Genomic DNA, 15,489 nt, shown 5'->3' with positions numbered 1-15,489 from the left:
AGGCTGGAGTGCAATGGTGTGATCACAGCCTACTGCAGCCTCAATCTCCCAGGCTCAAGTGATCCTCCCACCTCAGCCTCCTGAGAAGCTGGGACCACAGATGCATGCCACAATTCCCAGCTAATTATTGTATTTTTTGTAGAGACGGGGTTTCACCATGTTGCCCAGGCTAGTCTTGAACTCCTGGGCTCAAGTGCTCTGCCAAAGTTCTGGGATTAAAAGTGTGAGCCACCACGCCTGGACAGCAGACCTGTTCTTGAATCCTGAGTATGGGAAGAGCCTACTCGCAGCATTCATGGAAAGAGCGCAGCAGCGCCTCCCTAGCCGTCCTGAAGCGCTAAGTGCATCCTCAGATCACCTCCACAACTGCCATTGCCCTGGGAGCTCTTAATTCACTCTCCCCTATGGGTAATAAGACTCAGGCCCCTGTAAGGATATGCGATGCTCATGCTCAAACATCAAGTTAACAGCAGGGAGCACCCACAACCAGGGCCACTGGCGCAACTCCAGACTCCATTCCGCTGCCCAGCTGCTGGAAAACATGGCCAAGGCCCAAAGCAGCCACCATATGAAGCTATAACGAGAAATGGGGGGTTGTAGAGAAGGACAACTGGGTAAAGCCCTGAGAATGCCGGGAATGTGAGGGGGTTAAATTACTTTTTATTCTTTTTCTTTTAGTTGGCCTCATTAGTTCTAAAGGAAATGTTTATTACAGAACATTAAGAGAAATAAAAACAGCCAAGTGTGGTGGCTCACACTGGTAATCCCAACACTTTGGGAGGCCAAGGAGGGTGGATTACCTGAGGTGAGGAGTTCGAGACCAGCTTGGCCAACATGGTGAAACCCTGTCTCTACTAAAAATACAAAAATTAGTCGGGCATGGTGGTGGGCGCCTGTAATCCCAACTACTCGGGAGGCCAAGGCAGGAGAATTGCTTGAACCCGGGAGGCAGAAGTTGCAGTGAGCCAAGGTCGTGCCATTGCACTCCAGCCTGGGCAACAGAGCAAGATTCTGTCTCCAAAAAAAAAAAAAAGAGAGAGAGAGAGAAATAAAAACAAGAAAATTAAGAAGAATAAAACCTATAATGTATACCTACGCTGAGGAGAGCTATGAGATGGCAATTAACACCAGGACTCTCAAGGCACGCTCCCTGGTTTGAACACTGGCTCCAGTGCTGATGAGTCTGAAGCCTTGGGCAAACGCTTAACTTTCCCATACCTCAGTTTCCCAATCTGTCAAATGGAGGTAAGTTTTTTTTTCCTGAGACATGGTCTCACTTTGTCACCCAGGCTGGAGTACAGTGGTGCAATCTCAGCTTACTGCAGCCTCAACCTCCCAGGCTCAAACAATCCTCCCAGCTCAGCTCCCCAAGTAGCTGGGACTATAGGTGTGCACCACAACACCCGGCTAATTTTTGGTATTTTTTGTAGAGACAGGGTTTTACCATGTTACCCAGGCTGGTCATGAACTCCTGAGCTCAAGCGATCTACCCACCTCGGCCTCCCAAAGTGCTGGGATTACAGGTATGAGCCACTGCACCCGGCCAAAATAGAGGTAAGTAATAGCTCCTATGAGGTTTCAGTAAAATAATACATAGGGAGCTTAGCACAGTGCTTGGTGTAAATGCTAGTTATCATTGTCATCTTTGCTACATCAATTTGTCAGACTATCCTTGGTACTTTTCTGTATGCTTAAAAAGCTATATAGGCCGGGCATGGTGGCTCACGCCTGTAATCCCAGCACTTTGGGAGGCCAAGGTGGGCGGATCACAAGGTCAGGAGATCGAGACCACGGTGAAACCCCGTCTCTACTAAAAATACAAAAAATTAGCCGGGCGCAGTTGCCGGTGCCTGTAGTCCCAGCTACTCAGGAGGCTGAGGCAGGAGAATGGCGAGCGAGACTCCATCTCAAAAAAAAAAGCTATATATTCCCATTGTCGAACGTTTAGAACCAAAAAAACATGAAAGCATTATTATTAGCTGCTGTAAAAGCCTGACATTTTTGGATGTAACAGCCACAAGTTGGCCTCTTCCTGAGTGACAGTGAAGGGTCATGAGATGGTCGTGGTACCAGCTTGAATCCCTCAAGTCAAATGGGAGGCTGGTGGGCAGCACAACCGCGTGGCAGGTAGGGTCACTGCTGCAACTCAGTAGGTCTCACATAGGGGCCAATGACACTTGTCCCTGGGGAATGAGCTGCCAGGAACTCAGCTCACACAGGTCTTAGGAGGGACCTCTCCACCAGGCAAGTCCCCCGGCTGGGGCCGGAATCCACAGGGAGGCTTTCCTACATCATGATGGCCTCCCATCTTCAGCCCACCAACTGGTCAAGGACTGGACCCTCCAGCCTCCCTCCAGCACCTGAGGAAGCAGGGGCACCCTTCTCACCCAGGTGACAAAGCCTTCACAGTCTGAGTCCACCTTCAAAAACAGCTCCTTTAGCATCTCATTCGACACACTGCTTAGAACCTTCTTCATGGCCTTGATGAAGGCGTCCATGCCCAGGGCTTCAAAGAGAGAAGAGAGAGTATCATCCCCTTCCTCACAAGTCCCTCGGCCCATCACTGCCACGGAGTTCTCAAGTGTCTCAGTGCTAAGAGGCACACACTGAAGACCACATTTACAGCCAGGCATGGTGGCTCACGCTTATAATTCCAGCACTTTGGGAGACTGAGGCGGGTGGATCACTTGAGGTCAGGAGTTCAAGACCAGCCTGACCAATATGGTGAAAACCTGTCTCTACTAAAAATACAAAAATAAATTGGCTGGGCATGGTGGTGGGTGCCTATAATCCCAGCTGCTCAGGAGGCTGAGGCAGGAGAATCCCTTGAACTCGGCAGGCGGAGGTTGCAGTGAGCTAGGTTCGCGCCACTGCACTCCAGCTTGGGCAACAAGAGCAAAAACTCTGTCTCCAAAAAAAAAAAAACAACACCATGTTTACCAGGTGCGCTCGGTTGAAGGCAGTCTTGGTGCTGCCACCCCTACCGTCCTCAGCTGGGCCACTGCAGGGGGCACAGAAGGGATATGGCTCCAGCCAGATACGGGGCCTTTAGAAGGCTGCCTCCTCCAGCCCCTCAAAACTCAAATCCAGCCCCTCTCTTGGACCTGTCTCCCTTCCTCACATCTCAGCATCCACCCCAGCCACCCCAGCCTAGGCCAATTCCGGAAGCTTCTGTCCTCACATGGTTATCTTTTGCATCTTATCTGCTCAACATTCAACCACCCCACAAATCCTGGCTGAACATGCACCATATGGGAGCACTGTGCTGGTCCCACAGCAGTGCAGGGAAGGGAGGCACTAAAAAAGATCAATTCCCATTTCCATACAATTAACAAAGACGAAGGATTGAGACAAAGATAACTCTGCAAAGAAAAGGAGAACCAGGCCAGGCACGGTGGCTCATGCCTGTAATCCCAGCACTTTGGGAGGCAGAGGTGGGAAGATAAATGAGGCTAGGAGTTCAAGACCAGCCTGGCCAACATGGCAAAACCCTGTCTCTACTAAAAAATACAAAAAAGAAAAATTAGCCAGGCATGGTGGCACACGCCTATAATCCCAGCTACTTGTGAGGCTGAGGCAGGAGCATCACTTGAATCCAGGAGGCAGAGGTTACAGTGAGCCAAGATCGCACCAATGCACTCCAGCCTGGACAACACAGCCAGATTCTGTCTCAAAAAAAAAGAAACAAAATAAATAAATAAATATTTAAATATTTTAAAAAACAAAAACAAAAATTAGCCAGGTTTGGTGGCATGTGCCTGTAATCCCAGCTACTCGGGAGGCTGAGGCACAAGAATCACTTAAACACAGGAGGCAGAGGTTGCAGTGAGCCGAGATTGCGCCACTGCACTCCAGCCTGAGCGACGGAGTGGGACTGTCTCAAAAAAAGAAAAAGGAAAGAAAAGAAAAGTAGAAGCAAGGCCAGGCACAGTGGTTCATGTCTATAATCCCAGTGCTTTGGGAGGCTGAGGTACGAGGATCACTTGAGATCAGGAGTTTGAGACCAGGCTGGGAAACATAAGGAGACCCAATCTACAAAAAAATTTTTTTAACTAGCCAGGTGTAGTGGCGTGAGCCTGTAGACCCAGCTGGTCGGGAGACTGAGGTGGGAGGATGGCTTGAACCTAGGAGGCAGAGGCTGAAGTTGGCCATGATCTCGCCACTGTACTCCAGCCTAGGTAATGGAGACAGACCCTGTCTCTAAAAAGTAAATAAAATAAAGGCCAGATGCAAGGGTTCACACCTATAATCCCAATACTTTGGGAGGCTGAGGTGGGCAGAAGGCTTGAGCCCAGGAGTTTGAGACCAGACTGGGCAACACGGTGAAACCCCATCTTCACAAAAAATACAAAAATTAGCCAGGCATGGTGGCACATGCCTATAGTCCCAACTACTGGGGAGGTTGAGCTGGGAGGATTGCTTGAGCCTGGGAGGTGGAGGTTGCAGTGAGCAGAGATTTCACCACTGCACTCCAGCCTGGATAACAGAGTGAGACCCAGTCTCAATAAATAAATAAATTAAATAAAAATGAAGAAAAGCAGCAGAACGAAAGTATATAATGGCAACAAATAGACATTAATAAATTCAGACATCTAGGAGAGAGGTGAACTGCATCTTTTTTTTTTTTTTTTTTTTTTGACAGAGTCTCGCTCTGTTGCCCAAGTTGGAGTACAGTGGCACAATCTCAGCTCATTGCAACCTCTGCCTCCTGGGTTCAAGCGATTTCTGGCTAATTTTTGTATTTTTAGTAGAGATAAGGTTTCACCAACTTGGCCAGGCTGCTCTCAAACTCCTGACCTCAAGTGATCCACCCTCTTCAGCCTCCCAAAGTGCTGGGATTACAGGCGTGAGCCCACCACGCCTGGCCAAACTGTATCTTTTAAAAGTAATTATCAAAATATAAACTTTGGCTGAAGGAAAAGATGGGGAGAAGAAAGGAGGAGCAGGCAAGGATAGAAAATTCTCCACGTGCTGGGTCTATAAGGGGATCTGTCTGCAAATGGGTCAATAACCCCGTCTACAACTTTTTTTTTTAAATAATCGCGGTCTTTAAAAAGTGCTTCTGGGCTGGGCACAGTGGCTCACACCTGTAATACCCGCACTTTGGGAGGCCGAGGCAGGCGGATCATGAGGTCAAGAGATTGAGACCATCCTGGCCAACATCCTCAGAATTCAGGGGACTCCTTCCATAGGGAAGCCTTCCTAGGGTCTATCTAAGGAGGCCACCCCCACCATTGCCCAGCTCCATGGTTCTTACTGACATTCTTTATCAGCTGACACACTCGCTTTCACTGTTTTGTATTTTGTTTTTGTTTTTAGTGGTGTTTGTTTTGTTTTGCTTTGTTTTGTTTTGTTTTTTGAGATGGAGTTTTACTCTTGTTGCCCAGGCTGGAGTGCAATGGCATGATCCCGGCTCACTGCAACCTCCGCCTCCTGGGTTCAAGCAATTCTCCCTGCCTCGGCCTGCCGAGTAGCTGGGACTCCAGGTGTGCACCACCACACCCAACTAATTTTTGTATTTTTAGTAGAGATGGGGTTTCGCCATGTTGGCCAGGCTGGTCTCGAACTCCTGACCACAGACGATCCGCCCACCTTGGCCTCCCAAAGTGCTGAGATTACAGGCATGAGCCACTGCGCCCGGCCTTGTTTTTGTTTTTGAGACGGAGTCTCGCTCTGTTGCCCAGGCTGGAATGCGGTGGCACGATCTTGGCTACTACAACCTCCACCTCCTGGGTTCAAGCGATTCTCCTGCCTCAGCCTCCCAAGTAAGTAGAACTATGGGCATCCGCCACCATGCCCAGCTAATTTATGTATTTTTAGTAGAGACAGGATTTCACCATGTTGGCCAGGCTGGTCTTGAACCCCTGACCTCTCGATCCACCCACCTCAGCTCGCTGGGATCCCAAAGTGCTGGGATTACAGGCGTGAGCCACCGCGCCCAGCTCGCTTTCACTGTTGTCTGTCTGTCTTCTATCTCCCACTCCAGCCTGAGAGCTCTGGGATGGCAGAGATGATGAGCCTGTTTCCCCAGGGCTGGGTCCTGGCTTCAACAAACACTGGTCCCCTGAGGGTTTCTGTGGGCACTGCACTAAGATGTGCTAGCGATGGCACTTCATGCCAGGCAACATTGTTCTCTGTGCCTTATGCACACGGACTACCTATATAAGGAAGTAAATGTGTCACAGAGAGGTGTGGTCGCTTGCCCAAGGTCACACAGCTGGTAAGTGGTAGCACCAGATACTAACCCCAGCAATCTGGCTGCAGAACTCATGCTCTTAACCCCATTCTATGCTCCTTATAAAACACCCAGCACAATGATACAACAGTAATTATTATTATCTTTGTTGCTGGATCAAGGAATAAATGGAAAGCCTGACGAAATCATGCCTTGCTAAAAGAGGGACCCATCTTGCTTATCTGGAGTTACAGCCAAGGTGCTTAAGCACTTAATGGTCCTTCCAGGTAGAAGACAGATGTCAGGGGATAGGCCATGAGCCCTGCAGCCTCCTTCCAGACAGAGCTGGGAGTCAAACTGCCTCTATGTGCTTTCAAAATCTTCTGGGGAGACTGAAAGGCACTCCTTCCTCTTTAAGAACCACTGACTTCCCTCAAAGATCTGGATTCAACCTGGACTGAAGCTAGGAAAAGGGAACTTACAGAACAGGAAGAAGGACACTAGCGTGTCCCCTCTTCCCTCCAAGGCACACACTGACAGTTGGGGTGCCTAAGACACGGTATGGAGCCCGTACTCATAATCCACCTCCTTAAAAGACTTTTGAAAGAGAAAAATTATCCTATTTTCCTTTATCCTACATCAACAAAAGGTGAATTTTCCTTTCTCCCATTTAAAGTCACAGTTGTTTTTTTAAAATGAGAAAGGGTTTTTTACATTGATATGAAAATATCTGCAAGATACATTCAGTAAAAAGCAAGAGGTAAAACTTGTTAAAATTAATTTTTTAAAAAAGCAAGGAATACAGCATAGCAAGACACCATCTCTACAAAAAATAAAAATGAAAAAAGTAGCTGGATGTGGTAGCATGCACCTGTAGTCCTAGCTACTCTGGAGGCTGAGTCAGGAGGATTGCTTGAGCCCAGGAGGTCGAGGCTTCAGTGAACTATCATCACACCACTACACGCCAGCCTGGGCCACAAAGCAAAAGCCTATCTCTAAAAGAAATTTAAAAGAATAAAAATGTAGCTCTTTCCCTGCCGCCGCAGAGTCGTGCAGAGGCGGAGGCTTCGGTGCGTTCAACATTCCGCTTCACCCGTAACCCACCGCCATGGCCGAGGAAGGCATTGCTGCTGGAGGTGTAACAGACATTAATACTCTTGCCTTACAAGAGGTGCTGAAGACCGCCCTCATCCACGATGGCCTAGCACGTGGAATTCGCGAAGCTGCCAAAGCCTTAGACAAGTACGTGTATCAGTCTCAATACTGTGGGTTCTTGCAACCGGAACAAAACTGCCACCCAAGGGAAGAAGGCGTGGAGTTCATGGTGTTAGCGCAAAAGTTCTGAATGGCATCCATCCTACAGGAAACCTAGGAAAAGGTGCCAAGCCCATCTTTGTGTGCTTGCATCCAACTGTGATGAGCCTATGTATGTCAAGTTGGTGGAGGCCCTTTGTGCTGAACACCAGATCAACCTAATTAAGGTTGATGACAACAAGAAACTAGGAGAATGGGTAGGCCTCTGTAAAATTGACAGAGAGGGGAAACCCCGTAAAGTGGTTGGTTGCAGTTGTGTAGTAGTTAAGGACTATGGAAAGGAGTCTCAGGCCAAGGATGTTATCGAAGAGTACTTCAAATGCAAGGAATGAATAAATAAATCTTTGGCTCACAAAAAAAGAAAAAAAAAACAATAAAAATTTTAAAAAATAAAAAGCAAAGAGTAGAACAGTGTGAACAGTAGGGTGCCACTTCATATAAAAAAGGGAGGAAACTGACGACTGGACACTAACATTTAAAAGAAGTAGAGAGGGCTGGGCGCGATGGCTCACACCTGTAATCCCAGCACTCTGGGAGGCCGAGACAGGTGGATCACCTGAGGTCAGGAGTTCAAGACCAGCCTGACCAACACAGTGAAACCCTGTCTCTACTGAAAATACAAAAATTAGCCGTTGGTGCGTGCCTGTAGTCCCAGCTACTCAGGAGGCTGAGACAGGAGAATCACTTGAACCTGGGAGGTAGAGGCTGCAGTAAGCCGAGATCGTGCCACTGTACTCTAGCCTTGGTGACACAGTGAGACTCCATTTCAGGAAAAAAAAAAAAAAAAAAAAGAAGTAGAGAGAAATGACTAAAGGTACTTCTGTATTTCTAAAGGTCACTGGAGGCTGGGTGCATTGGCTCATGCTTGTAATCCCAACACTTTGGGAGGCAGAGGCAGAAGGATTGCTTGAAGCCAAGAGTTTAAGACCAGCCTGGGCAACATAGCAAGACCCCATCTCTACCAAAAAGTTTTTTAAAATTACCCAGGCATTGTGGCACATGCCTCTAATCCCAGTTACTCCAGAGTCTGAGGCAGGAGGGTCACTTGAGCCCAGGAGTTCAAGGCTGCAGTGAGTTATGATCACACCACTCCACTCCAGCCTGGGCAACCAAGCGAGACACTGTCCCTAAAAAATTAAAAATAAAGATCACAGGAAACAGAAAACAGTAATCACTTAAAGGGATATACCTGGGCACATGGGTGGTGGGGGAGAAAGACATTTTCTCTGTGTATCTAAAAGGTACCATGAAAAAAGTACCTTTTGGATCTTGAACCGTTTGGGTATATTGAAACCTATTCAAAACAAACACAAACACAATAAAAACGATGGCCAAAGTCAGTACCAGCGGGGTCCTCCCAGACACAGTGGTGGCAATTCCTGGCTGCAAACAATGATATTGAAGACCACCGCCCAGGAACCCCCCTATCTTCAGACCAGACACAAATTGTCCCTCCTAGGTCTCACTTTACTTATTTGTAAACTGAGATTTCTTATCTTTTCTTGCCCACATCACAGTGTGGTTGTAAATCTAAAAAAAAAAATTCACAGGGCAGGTAAATAGGACCCTGGCATGGTCTAGTGGATATGAAGAAAGATGCCTTTAAGTATTCCTATTATTTGACTTACAGGAGTATTATCTCAGGGGAAAAATCAAGCTCTAAACAGAAAAAAGGCTTGATGCACAAAGGATATCTTTACAACATTAAACTCAATAAAACCTACATGTCTGAAAATAGGGGAATAGCTTAGCCAGTGAAACAACTGCCTCCATTAGTAATGATGACTTGGAAGATTATGTAGCAATATGGAAAATTCCTTAGGATATTAGCATTAAGTGAAAAATAGTCTGAAATTACACATATAGTATGATTAAAGACATATGAAACACGCAGAGCCATCTGTGGTAGAGAGACTTAAGCAGCCCCCATACTGTGTGCCTCCTGGTGCTCAATCCCTCCTTTGATCCCCTCCCCTGAAGTGTAATGGGACCTGTGACTTGCTTCTAACCAACAGAATATGGCACAGGTGACAGGGTGTGCAGGACTATGTGCATGTGATTACATGATTTGTTATATAAGATTACAACACCCGGCCGGGTGCGGCGGCTCACGCCTATAATCCTAGCACTTTGGGAGGCCGAGGCGGGCGGATCACCTGAGGTCGGGAGTTCGAGACCAGCCTGACCAACATGGAGAAACCCTGTCTTTACCAAAAATACAAAACATAGCTGGGCGTGGTGGCACATACCAGTAATCCCAGCTACTTGGGAGGCTGAGGCAGGAGAATCGTTTGAACCAGAGGCGGAGGTTGCGGTGAGCCAAGATCGTGCCATTGTACTCCAGCTTGGGCAACAAGAACGAAACACCATCTCAAAAAAAAAAAAAAAAAAAGAGATTGCAACACCCATCTTGCTGGAGTTTTTCTCCCTGTTGTTGGCTTGAGCCTTGCAAGCAGCTCTGCTGGCGAATCCTGCATGGCCAGGAACTGTGGGCAGCCTCTAGAAGCTGAAGGTAGCCTCCTGCCAACAGTCAGGAAGAAACAGAAGCCCTCAGTCATACAGCGGCAAGGAATTGAATTCTGCCAACAACCTGAGTGAGTTTGGAAGTGGGTCCTTCCCCAGTCAAGCCTGAGATGATTCCACAGCCCCAGCCGACAACTTTTTTTTTTTTTTTTAGACAGAGTCTCACTCTGTGGTCTAGACTGGAGTATAGTGGCGTGATCTTGGCTCACTGCAACCTCTGCTTCCCAGGTTCAAGCAATTCTCTTGCCTCAGCCTCCCAAGTAGCTGGAATTAGAGGCCCGTGCCACCACGCCCAGCTAATTTTTGTATTTTTAGTAGAGACAGGGTTTCACCATGTTGGCCAGGCTGCTCTTGAACTTCTGACCTTAAGTGATCTGCCCACCTTGGCCTCTCAAAGTGCTGGGATTAGAGGCGTGAGCCATTGTACCCGGCCCCAGCCAACAACTTGATTGCAGCCTTATGAGAGCCTGAACAGAGAAGCCAGCTAAGCCATGCCCAGACTCCTGCCCCAACAGAACTGTGAAGTGATAAACGTGCATTGGTTTAAGCCACTAAGATTTTGGTACTGTCACACAGCAATAGACAATAAACCATACATATGAAACTGGAAGAAAATACATACATCGCACTGCTAACAGTGGTTACATTTGGGTATTTGGACTACGGATATTTTTAAAAATTTTCTAGATCCCAAATAGCCTCCAATATGCTTGCAATACCTACATAATGCTTGAAAGTTTTACAGGAGAAACTAGATGCAAAGATGCTGATCAGGGCTGGCCATGGTGGCTCACACCTGTAATCCCAGCACTTTAGGAGGCCAAGGCAGGAGGCACTGCTTGAGTCCAGGAGTTTGAGACCAGCCTGGGCAACGTAGCAAGACCTTGTCTCTACAATTATTATTTTTTTAATTAGCCAGACATGGTGGCATGTGCCTGTAGTTTCAGCTACTCCGGGGGCCAAGGTAGGAGGATCACTTGAGCCCAGTAGTTCCAGACGAGCCTGGACCACTTATTAGGTTGGTGCAAAAGCAATTGCGATTTCTGCCATTACTTTTAATAGCAAAACTGCAATTACTTTTCACCAACCTAACAGCAAGCCCTTGTTTCTAAAAAAAAAAAAAAAATTTAATTAGCCAGGAGTGGTGGCATGTGCCTGTAGTCCCAGCTACTCTGGGAGCTGAGACGGAAGAATCGCTTGAGCATGGGAGGTGGAGGCTGCTGTGGTGATCATAACACTGCACTCCAGCCTGGGCGACAGAGCAATATCCTATCTCAAAAACAAAAACAAAATGCTTATCATGTCTGAACCCTCCACACACCCCAGGTACTGGGTCCTGCCCTGTTGCAGAACTCACACAAAAACCGAGCCTACAGAGAGGCCTTACCTCCAGTCGAGTTGATGTCCTCCTCAAACATTTTCTCTATCTTGGCCAGGTGTATCTCAGTAAACAGCTGGGACCCAGGCTGGAGGTCAGGCACCTGGCTAAGGGTGATGGATGGTGTTGGGGAGCTAACAGCCTCCTTGTTCTGGAAGCCATGTGGGACAGACAGCTGGAACGAATATAACAAGAACCAGGGACTGAGTATTTCAATTTCCTGAGCCAAACATTTTCAGCACATGATTTAAAGAGAGACTCTTTGAGAAAGAACAAGGTAAGTAGTGTTATGATGTTACTGACAGAAACACATAATTCTTTTTTATTATTATTATACTTTAAGTTCTAGGGTACATGTGCACAACGTGCAGGTTTGTTACATAGGTATACATGTGCCATGTTGGTGTGCTGCACCCATTAACTCATCATTTAGATTAGGTATATATCCTAATGCTATCCCTCCCCCTTCCCCCCACCTCACGACAGGCCCTGGTGTGTGATGTTCCCTGCCCTGTGTCCATGTGATCTCATTGTTCAACTCCCACCTATGAGTGAGAACATGCGGTGTTTGGTTTTCTGTCCTTGCGGTAGTTTACTCAGAATGATGGTTTCCGGCTCCATCCATGTCCCTACAAAGGACATGAACTTATCCTTTTTTATGGCTGCATAGTATTCCATGGAGAAACACATAATTCTTAACCATTTTTAGACCTAAGAAGATAAAGAAAAATCTAGACTCTCCTGACTTTGGAGAGGGAACCATTGCTCCCCTTTTACAGATGCCACACGTGAGGCTCAAGGAGGATACAGCCAAGTCCTACCTTACACATAACAGGGTGTTCATTTATAAGGGACCTCAGTTCAGTAACTATATCACTTCAAATCTTCAGTGGTCAGAATTCAGGACCCCAGGGGGCTGGGCGCGGTGGCTCACGCCTGTAATCCCAGCACTTTGGGAAGCCGAGGAGGGCGGATCATTTGAGGTCAGGAGTTTGAGACCAGCCTGACCAGCATGGTAGAAACCCATCTCTACTAAAAATACAAAAACATTAGCCGGGTGTGGTGGCGTGTGCCTGTAGTCCCCGCTACTCAGGAGGCTGAGGCAGGAGAATCACTTGAACCCAGGAGGTGGAGGTTGCAGTGAGCTGAGATTGTGCCACTGCATTCCAGCCTGGGCAACAGAGCAAGACTCCTTCTCAAAAAAAAAAAAAAGACCCCAAGGAATCCAGCTCCATCTTCCTTAATTTGACCTGGTCCTGACCAGTCCAGATGTCCCATCTGGGTCAGATAAGCTCACCTGCCCCACCCCTGGCCTTGCTACCAACACACCAATGCTCAAACAGATCCCTCCACTGGGGGTTCTCCCTCACTTCCCCCTTCTACTCATCCTTCTCAGATCCCCCCAAAAGCCTTCCCCACCCCTCTAGGCCTCATGATGCTTCCTCTCATCACCCCTCTGTGAGACTCATACAGATACTTAGCATAATGTGTCAGGTCACCAAAGCTCAGGCCATCAAAGGCTGCCTCCCCTAAGACTCCAAACGTGGACAATTAGATGGCCTGAGTGGCAGGCAGGCAGTGCTGCTCACTGAGACACATTGCTTTGGGCCCTGGGAAGTTGAGAAGACTTTAGTTCAAAAAGACAAGAGACAAGAGATTGAATTGCTCACTCTCCCCACCTTAGCCCCAACTAAAGAGCAAATGTGCTCATCCTCCTGTGACCTTTCATTCATTTGCCAAGGGTCTACACACATTGACTGAGTGCCAGGCACTGTGGATACAGCACTGTGGATACACTGTGAACACCCTGAGGGTCCCTGCCTCCATGGAGCCCAACACAGGAGCACGTGAAAGCTCTCACCACCCACCCAGGTCCCAAATTAGAAATCTCAGTACCACCTTCAGCTCTTCCCTCTTCCTCCTATGAATTCTACTGTCCCTCCAGTTAATTATTCCTGGGATTCATCACCTACATATAAGCCTCCTCTCCCACACCCCTGCTTGCCTCGAACTCTAGTCTTTTGCTGGGACAAGTACAATGACCACCACTAACTGAGACCAGAGTTCGGCCTTCTCTTCCCATCCACCTCCCAACACTGGCACCAGTCATCTTTCTAGGCAGCAAGTTTTTTGTTTTTTTTTTTTTTTTTTGAGACGGAGTCTCGCTCTGTCGCCCAGGCTGGAGTGCGGTGGTGCAATCTCCACTCACTGCAAGCTCCGCCTCCCGGGTTCACGCCATTCTCCTGCCTCAGCCTCCCCAGCAGCTGGGACTACAGGCACCCGCCACCGCACCCGGCTAATTTTTGTATTTTTAGTAGAGACGGGGTTTCACCGTGTTAGCCAGGATGGTCTCGATCTCCTGACCTCGTGATCCACCCATCTCGGCCTCCCAAAGTGCTGGGATTACAGGTGTGAGCCACCGCGCCCGGCTTTTTTTTTTTTTTTTTTTTAACAGAGTCTCACTCTGTCACCCAGCTAGAGTATGGCATGATCTCGGCTCACTGCAACCTCTGCCTCCTGGGTTCAAGTGATTATCCTGTCTCAGCCTCTCAAGTAGCTGGGACTACAGGCATAAGCCACCACACCCAGCTAATTTCTTGTATTTTTAGTAGAGTCAGGGTTTCACCATGTTGACCAGGCTGGCCTCGAACTCCTGACCTCAGGTGATCCTCCAGCCTCAGCCTCCCAAAGTGCTGGGATTACAGGCATGGGCCACCACACCTGGCTTCTAGGCAGCAAATCTGATCAATGATTTTACCCTAACTCTGACACTCTTCACCCCAACTCCTGAGTGTAGCATTCAAAACACTTCCTGACCAGCTCTGACCTATCTTTCTAGTTTCAAGCATGTACCATGTTCCAGGCACACCACCTGCTCCCACCATCCCCAAGCCCAGTAAGCATTCCGTGCTTACTCACATTGTCTCCCATATACAATCCAGCCCGTCTCCCTCAGAGGTGAACCCCTACCCACTCTTCAGACTCTCGCTCAAATAGAACCTCCCCCCCAGGAGCTCTTCCATAACTTTCAGATGACGGTCATCACTGCCACCTCCATATTCCCAGGTCTTTGTTCATATCTGCCCCTCAAGGCATAGTAAGTGTGCATGTCTGTCCATATATGTAGGCAGCAAGCCACGAGGGGAAGCACACGGCTACAGAGCCCCAGAGCTCTGGGTTGGAATTCTGTCTGGCTCCCCCACTTACAGGCTATTTTAACTTAGGCATATCACATCATTCTCTGAGCCACAGGTTTCCTCATCTGCAAAACAGAGAGCCACAGTCCCTACCTTGCAGGGTTGGGGTTGAGACCTAAATGACACCTGAATACATGTGAAGCCCTAGTAAACTGTAATTACACAATAAATGACAGCTCTTGTTATTACTCCTTGTCTCATAGTGAGCTCTTCAAAGGCAAGGGCATGTTTAACTTAATCTTAATCTAATTTGTATTAATTATCTCTATATTCCCCAGCCCCAAGCACATAACAGACAATACAAACCTGGCTTGATAAAAACTCTTACAGCCCATCCCACCATTATCACAACCTGCTGGACAAAATTAAGTAGAGAAGTGGAGTCCATGTACAGACCGTACATCAGGGGGCTCGGGTGTGTTGCATTTGACTCATGTAGCTTTTTTGTTTTGTTTTTTTAGAGACAGGGTCTCACTTTGTTGCCCAGGATAAGTGCAATGGCAAGATCATAGCTGACTGCAGCCTTGACCTCCCAGGCTCAAGCAATCCTCCCACCTCAGCCTCTGGAGTAGCTGGGACCACAGGCATGTGCCACTATGCCCAACTAATTTATTTTTTACTTTTGTAGAGATGGGGGTTTTACTATGTTGCCCAGGCAGGTCTAAACTCCTGGGCTCAGCGATCCTCCTGCTTTCGGCCCACAAAGTACTGGGATTACAGGTGTTAGCCACCATACCCAGTTTCAGGCAGCCCTTTAAAAGTACACTTAGGTCAGGTGTAGTGGCTCATGCCTGTAATCCCAGCACTTTGGAAGGCCGAGGCAGGCGGTTCATGAGGTCAGGAGTTCGAGACCAGCCTGGCCAACATCGTGAAACCCTGTCTCTGCTAAAAATACAAAAATT

General features: G+C 47.9%; 2 protein-coding genes across 6 annotated transcripts in view; one reads left to right on the top strand and one right to left on the bottom strand.

The window, feature by feature from the left end:
• The window catches only part of EFCAB8 (EF-hand calcium binding domain 8), a 104,516-nt gene that overhangs the window by 80,579 nt on the left and 8,448 nt on the right, over positions 1-15,489 (bottom strand). For 4 of the 5 annotated variants that reach the window (XM_009216328.4, XM_021921134.2, XM_021921135.2 and 1 more), the window contains 2 exons: positions 11,400-11,565; positions 2,388-2,506 (listed from right to left, as the gene is read on the bottom strand). In XM_009216328.4, the coding sequence (XP_009214592.1) occupies positions 2,388-2,506; positions 11,400-11,565 (285 nt within the window). Of the gene's footprint in view, positions 1-2,387; positions 2,718-11,399; positions 11,566-15,489 lie in introns of those variants that run through there. The other variant, XM_021921137.2, reaches the window with a different exon arrangement.
• Positions 7,284-7,849, top strand: LOC101006336 (40S ribosomal protein S12-like). Its single transcript, XM_003904864.5, has 2 exons — positions 7,284-7,417; positions 7,554-7,849. The coding sequence occupies exons 1-2, from the start codon at positions 7,284-7,286 to the stop codon at positions 7,819-7,821; spliced, it is 402 nt and encodes a 133-aa protein (XP_003904913.1). The 3' UTR covers positions 7,822-7,849.

Source organism: Papio anubis, chromosome 16, assembly GCF_008728515.1.
Source record: "Papio anubis isolate 15944 chromosome 16, Panubis1.0, whole genome shotgun sequence".
Classification (NCBI taxonomy): Eukaryota; Metazoa; Chordata; class Mammalia; order Primates; family Cercopithecidae; genus Papio; species Papio anubis.
Note: the sequence above shows the minus strand (reverse complement) of the source record. Positions and strands in the feature narration are given on the sequence as shown.

Excerpts from the sequence above, each read along its gene's own strand:
- LOC101006336 (XM_003904864.5), top strand. The coding sequence starts at position 7,284 with ATGGCCGAGGAAGGCATTGCTGCTGGAGGTGTAACAGACATTAATACT. Across the intron at positions 7,418-7,553 it reads GCTGCCAAAGCCTTAGACAA|GTGCCAAGCCCATCTTTGTG; the intron begins GTACGTGTATCA and ends ACCTAGGAAAAG.